Below are 7633 nucleotides of genomic sequence, written 5' to 3' on the forward strand. Positions count from 1 at the left end.
TGACTTGTATATTCATTGGCAATTTACATATTTTTGTAGTAATTGTATGTTTCTTTCTTTTAGTATTTGATACATATGTAATTGTTTCGTTTATATTCAGAATAATTAATTAGTTTCGTTATGCAAATATTATTCTTATTCTTATTTTGTTTAGTCCAGTTTCCTTTATTTTAGCATCTGTCACATCTGAATGAAAATGCCATGATCATTTGGGTAAAAATCTCCTTGTGACAGGCAACGCATTATAAGCGCACTATACTACCGAAACTAACCGATCTAGTCTTGTGTTGGATCAACTAAATTATTATTTGTTTTTGTTATGTTATTAGTTTAATGTTTTTCTTGTTTAATTATTACTAGCTGAGATGTCCGTCTCCTGCACGGGAAGAATATGTTTTTGGAATGTAGAATATTTGAACGCCTTCCCCTATTAGAGTACGCATGATTTCACTCTTATATTGATCCGTTCTGGTTGTTTTTACCTGTCACATCGTTCCACCCTCACCCCTAGAGGTGATAGGGGGTATCTTGTGCTCACCGGGGGATAAATGTGGGCTTAAACGGCATCAGGAGTGCCACCTTTCATTTCAACAACCTCGAAAACTATGGATTCCACTTTAATACCGATCGTTTTTGATTTACATGCCACTCCCTGTCACCCCTACAAGTGATAAGAATGTCTTACCTCCACTAGAAACTAAATTGTAACTTAAACGGGATCGGGAATGTCATTGTTCATCTCAGTGACCCCAAAACTATGAAATCGACACTAATATCTGTCGTTTTCGATTATTTGTATTTGTAACCCTTTCCTCACTCCCTAGGGAAAGCTAGTGGGGTGTTTTACTTCCATGGTATTTTGTAAAGATTGAAAGTCATGTGTGAACAAAGTTTGGTTGAAATTGTTTAATGTATTCCAGCGACCAGCGTTATTCTGGAACATACAAAGCATACGGTCATGTATATATATATATATATATATATATATATATATATATATATATATATATATATATATATAAGCCCTCTGATGACCTTAAAAAGACAATTTTCAAGAACGCTGGGACACATTTCTCTTTATTATTAATGAGGAGTTTGAATACCGAGTTTCATCATTCTAACGACATATTCGTGAGTTACTGTGTTGTTGTCGTAAATGTTTGAACCTCCCCTACTCCCAAAGGATATAATCACTGAGAAAATTAAATCTAAGTTGAGCCATGATTCACTCAGGCACCAAAGCTGTCAAACATTTTTACATTTCTTTTATAGATTAATTCAGTTAGTATTGTATTTTGAACTATGGATTATAGTTTTAATTAGAAAGTAGATAAAATTCCTTTATATTTTTACAAATACTTTCAAGATTGAAACTGATACCAACATTTTCAACATTTTCAAATGTCAAAAGCGGCCTGCAAAACCAATGTTGTATCGTAGCTGGAATTGTGTAACATAATTGATGAAACTGAAAGTTGAATGACTAAAGACAATCAATCTTGAGGTTGGATCCACAAGTCTTTTACCAATCAATGGACCACCTCGAGGTAATTTCCGGTAGGAGCTTAAGGGATTCCAATCCCACGTTTATTTCGACGTCTCGTACAGCTTCAGTGTTTAGAAGACGTTTAAGTGTAGGACGAAACAACAACACTCAAACGAAATATATGATAATTCTTTGACCTCGTGACTCTACATTCAAAGAGTCATAAGTACATTTTGTTCTTTCTGAAGACCTTATTTTTCATTTCCATCCTTGCTTTTATTTCTCATTAGCTTTTAATATAATAATACAAGCTAAATACCGGAAAATTATCATAAGTTCTACGATCTCCCCTTCTACCACTATCATTGACACATTCATCTTTGCTATATATTTTTACCGCTAATTTTTAATTTCATCCTTTGTTGTTCATAGTTTTTCCTCGTGTCTTGCAGTAACGTGATAACTTTCGATTCAGACTCCGAGAAAAAAAAAACATCTTCAAATCATTTACATCTAATCCCTCTAATATGTCGACCCATTTTGTCTACGTAGGAAACTTCTTACGATTTCTTATAAATAGACGTTGGATACTGTTGACCTATCGATTACATCATCCAGTTATAGCAGGGGTGGCCAACGAGTGAAGTGCAGTCTACTAGTCGACCAGCAAGTTATGAGTAGCCTGCGGTAGTCCGCGGTGGGCGTATTGTATGCATTGATCAATGTTTTGTTTTATGATTCCCTCTAGCGGGATAGTGAACAAATAAGGTGACCCACAGTGATTTCTGAAATGAAAGTAGCCCCAAAAACTAAAAAAGTTGGCCACCTCTGACTTATACAATAAGTTAATTTCTTCCCCGATTTCAATGCTTCCTTGTAGATTTGCTTCGTCTTTTTAGGAGATATATTTTATAAGTAAAAGAAATATATTTGTATCGAAACACTGAGAGTGTGATTAATCAAAGAATCTGCCATTTTATTATAGATATTTGATATAAAAAACTTTTTTAGAAAAAATATGAACCGATTTTAAAAAGGCGCTAAAAGGCAAAAAATAATAAAATTGCTAAAAAGTAGATAATAATAATAATAATAATAATAATAATAATAATAATAATAATAATAATAATAATAATAATAATAATAATAATAATAATAAAGCTCTTAAAGCAAAAAACATTACTATTATCTATATTTTTTGAAGTCTTGCCAAGACAAATATATTAATGACTCATAAAATTGCCATCGAAAAATGTTGTATTAGTCAATAATTTGTTCGGCTTGGCACAACTTCAAAACAAAAATTATAGATAATAGTAATAAATTATTTTCTGCTTTCAAGCGCTTTATTATTATTATTATTATTATTATTATTATTATTATTATTATTATTATTATTATTATTATTATTATTATTATTATTATTATTATTATTGTCTTATTTTTAGCGCTTTTATTATTTGTTGTCTTTTAGTGTCTTCGTCTTTTTTATGAAGTCAGTTCATATTGTTTTACAAGTTTTCTAATTAATTAATTAGTATTTTTTAAAGATTTTATACATATAAATTTTCCTTGGGAATAGCTTATTTGATTAGTGAAAACCGCATCGAAATGTGACCAACAGTTCTCGAGATTATCGAATACGTACATACATACAAGTCAAACTTGGAACCTCCTTTTTCTAAAGTCGGTTAAAGACACTCCAGCAATGTTTGATTAAGTATTTGCTGTGCAATAACCAAATATTTGATAACCAGCAACGTAATTCGTATGGTTATTCAATATGCGACGCCCTCCATCCCCAACCTTCGAGCATGTATCTTGTCTAAAGAAATCTGTTTTCTTTTTCTTTCTTGAAATGACTTTTGGCTCAACTCGTCCGGCAATATACATGGATATACTCTATGTGTTAAAGTGTTCAACTTACGTTTTATTCCAGACTATTAGGTTATCTTAAAATTTGCATCGCGAGTCCCTTCCTGAAATACTGTGATATAGCGCATCTATCATGATTTGATGTCTGAGACCTTCATCTAACTGAAATTTATATGCGAACACAGCATTGCATTGGTATCTAGTTACAACAGCTTATAATTTATAAGTATAAAATGTAATCATTTCTAGCCAAAACATTTGACTTGTGTTGGCTTATTATAGTATTTAAGCATTATTTTCCGACTCTATCAGAATTCTACCTTGGTAATAGGTCTATATCCGTTCGCCCAAAAGTTAAAACTACTAAATATTTTCCAGTTATCATATTGTGGTAAAATACAACAATTCATTAGTGTTTACTAATGTAGTTTATGAAAGAAGCTATGAAACTTTTCATAACATTAAAAAAAAAAAATTAAAAAGGAAGAAAAACTAAAAACTGGCGCTATTGGATAACCTTTTATTCTTTTGGCGAATTAAATATAGGAGACATCTTCTGTCTTGCTACATTGTAAACACGCTTCTTAAATCTGTGAAACGATTTAACTGTCGATTAGTTTAAGCATAGTCTTGTTTTTTTTTTTTTTTTTTTAATGGTCATCCATTTCCTTTTTAAAGGCCAGTTTCTTGTAACCTCAGTTATACATTTTTAATACTTAGGCTTGACAAAATAATTTCTTTTATTCGTTTATTTTAATTCGGTTTACAACAAGGTGACCAAACGTCCCGTTTTAGCCGGGACAGTCCCTTATTTTCAACCGTTGTCCCGTTTTTTTATGATTCTCAAACGGGACGCCTAAATGTCCCTTTTTTAAGCAAACATGACCCAAGTGTCCCGTAATTATTATTCAAAATATAAATGGTCAATGCTAATTCTACATTCTTATGTACCAACACTCATTGGGAAGGTTCAGCCGTGCCTAGAACTTCTGAATGTTCAAATGAGAATTGAGTGTTTTGTGGTTCAAGTGGGAACTGAGTGGGAATTCTGAGTGTTCAAGTAGTTAAAAGTATTGTTGGGTAGTACTCAAGTTAGAAAGGCTGTGTTATCATTCTTACTTGTGTATCTTGTAAATTGAAAACACTGCTGACAAGTGAGTTCCAAAATGCAATGTGGAAGTCCCCCCCCCCCCTTCGTCGCCGATTCGTATGCGTCCCGTTTTTGAAAGTAAAAGTTCTGGTCACCTTGGTTTACATGTAAGGATATATGGCTTTTCAAAGGTTTTGTGCACAAGATTGTGCATTAATGCACTATGCAAACAACTCTCGCGTTAACTCGAGGGAAACAAATTCCATTAACACACGAACTAAACGTGTAAAGCAATAATAGACTGAGAATTGGTGTGTGCCAAACATAATCTCACGGAATGTGTATAGTAACCAGTAGCGTAGCCAGTTAAGGTTCAGAGGACTCTAGTTCCCTTTCTTCCGAAATTAAAGAGATTATATTGTCAATCTCGTATTTATTAAACTAAATTTTGCTCTCGTATGTAATAAAAGTTCTCTTATAATTCCCCTTCTCCGTAAAAGGCTCTAGATTGCTAGAAATACTTTCAGCTTGAAAATCTGTAATTTTGTGGTTTAGTCAACAATATGCTCGATATGTTGTTTGATTTGAGTTTAGAGTCCCTATCAGTAGCTTAAACGTGGGATCCATATCACATAAGCTCCCGCCGAAAATCGAGCCGAGTTCTCCCGCGGTAAAGGCGTGTACGCTATCCATATACGCACTAAAGAGCTCAAAAATATCCTTGAATTTAATATTCTGTTAATAGATTGATTTCATCATATATTGTATAGTTAAAACATGGTCAGCTCAACGTCCACAGGTGGGGAGGAGAAAGGCAATGTGTTACTTAAAAAAATCTAATACTTTACCCTCTTCGCGAATTTATTACCAGCAAATCAGTCACTCAGGAGAGAAGCAATGTTCTATACGTTATCAGCTCGTATATGCTGTGACACAATAAAGATTGTAGTAGCTCTACCTTCCTAGCACGCGGTCCTGGGTTTGATTTTCCGTAAGAGAATATTGAGCACATTACAGTGATTCAGATTTTACCTTAAACTGTAGGTACACGTCTCATATAGTTTAGCTTCTGAAAAGAGGCACATTAAACTTCAATAAACAAAGATTGTACTATATTATTTTAATTCTTCCTTCATGGTATTCTTAACATTTTGTAAGATATGTTACGTTATAAATTCCTCCAATATGCAATCTAAGATGACAAAACTTATATAGAATGTTGTCAAATTTACTATAGTTTAAATTTCACTTCATTATCGATGTGAATCAGTTTATGTAAATATCCAAACATTGCGATGGAAGAAAACTTGATTTTACATTTAATTTTCTCAAGTGTTTTCTACTACATAACGTAATTTTATAAATTCTTTCTTCTATTTCATCTAATGTTCAGAATATTTGTTTGTTTACAGATAACACAAAAAGTTCGGAAACATACAGGAAAATCTATCATAAACTGACAGATATAAAAACGTATCTTTAAGTAAACGGTATTCTATCACTGAACTACCAGAGACATGTTTCATATACCTCGAAAGTCAACTAACAGGGCTCCTTCTGACAATTATAGTTATTTTGAAGAGATACGACTACACTATTATATTTATCCTTTAAAATGGAAGTATCCTGCTTTAAATGATTTATTTTTACAAGGTATAATGTTGAGAAAACAGAACAGCCAAAAGACGGACTACTAGAGAATAGAAAACTTAGTGGACGCCCTGAAACTTTCCGTCTTATTAGCAACTCAGACCTCCCTCTTGGTTAAGCGGTTAGTGTACGCAGCTTTGGAGTGGGAGACTTGGGTTCGAATTCCAAGTTAAGCTGTAAGTCCACGTCTCGTACAGTGTCGTTGCTGAAAAGGACGCTAAACTTAAAATTATCATAATCATAGTTGGTAATTCAGTGATAAAATACCTGCCTGACAAACGAGAGACTGAAGTTCGATTCTTCGCTAATGATCTGCTTTTAGGTTTCATCATTGTCCATGCATATATGTATAGTCGCTGTCAAAAGTGCATCCCCTTTCCTTTCATGATCTACTGCTAATAGTTTTGGAACGTATTGAATAAGTTGAGAATAGATTTCAGTGAACAGAATTACGAAGAAAGTTGTACTAATATTATCCGATTCTTTTGATTGCCAAAAGAACATTCTAAGGGAATACTTTTGCTGAGAATTGTACTTTTTGAGAATAAACCAATTTAAAAAAATGCTATTTGCTTGACGGCATTATCACTTTTTCAAAAAAGGTAGTGTACAAGATATCACGTGGAGTTGTGGTAGCTCAGTGTTAGAGCGTACACCTCTTGCGCTTGGAGTCCTTGGTTTGATCCCAGTTTGTTCTAAGCGGACTCTGTGGTGGACAAACACTGTGTGGGTGGGTTTTGCCGGGATTCTCCCTTGTTCTCCCACTTTCTTAATTTCACTTCCAGCATTTTTTATCATCATCATCATCACCGTCTCCTTTAGCCTTGGTGGGACGTAAAACCCCAAAAAGGAAGATGTCACAAATTATTTTCGCTATGCAGTTTTCCGGCATTAAATTTCAGTTTCCATTTATATAGAATTCACAAACACACATCTGTTGCATATAATTCTATCTACTAAGGACAACGTCTTAAGTCTACTACATGCGTGGGGGAAAACTACCACGAGAATATTACGAACAACATAAACAACAGTAATCTCACCTGAAAAAACGCTGGAAATAAAGCAGGTGATAATAATGGCTGATAAAAACGGCATGATTCGACCGTTATAGTTGATATTACGGGTGCGTATTGAACGAAGTCTTTAGTCCTAGAGAGTAAAATATAATAAATATTTATTTTTGTTTATTTATTTTATTCGCGCCAATCAAATTGTCTGTCAGGTTTCAGAGTCACACACACTTGTAAACACAAGTCAGATTGAGAAGTATCTAGTTCATCCTGCAACTGAGTTCTTGCACGCTCCACAGGTGACTGGCGGGATCCACAATCTTGCCTGATAACGAAACAGCACAAGAGCACGGGTTGCCAACTCACATCACGGCATAAAAGCGTGTACGCTTGGGCTCATAGTCCTCAAAGGATATTTTGCATATAATTTCGATATTAAAACATAATAAATGGATATTCGCGTTAATTAATTTGTTTATTTCTAGGGAGTGTAAATAGAATAGGTAACTAAATTTTGAT

General features: G+C 33.6%; 1 protein-coding gene across 1 annotated transcript in view; it reads right to left on the minus strand.

The window, feature by feature from the left end:
• LOC145663718 (uncharacterized) overlaps nt 1–7403 on the minus strand; it is a 436440-nt gene extending 429037 nt beyond the window's left edge. The window contains exon 1 of the mRNA XM_081729802.1: nt 7145–7403. Within this exon, the coding sequence (XP_081585928.1) occupies nt 7145–7199 (55 nt within the window). The 5' untranslated portion in view covers nt 7200–7403. The remainder of the gene's footprint in view (nt 1–7144) is intronic.
• Nucleotides 7404–7633: the final 230 nt, after the last annotated feature.

The sequence above is a fragment of the Thermobia domestica genome, chromosome 11 (assembly GCF_964235325.1).
Source record: "Thermobia domestica chromosome 11, izTheDome1.hap1.1, whole genome shotgun sequence".
NCBI classification, from domain to species: Eukaryota; Metazoa; Arthropoda; class Insecta; order Zygentoma; family Lepismatidae; genus Thermobia; species Thermobia domestica.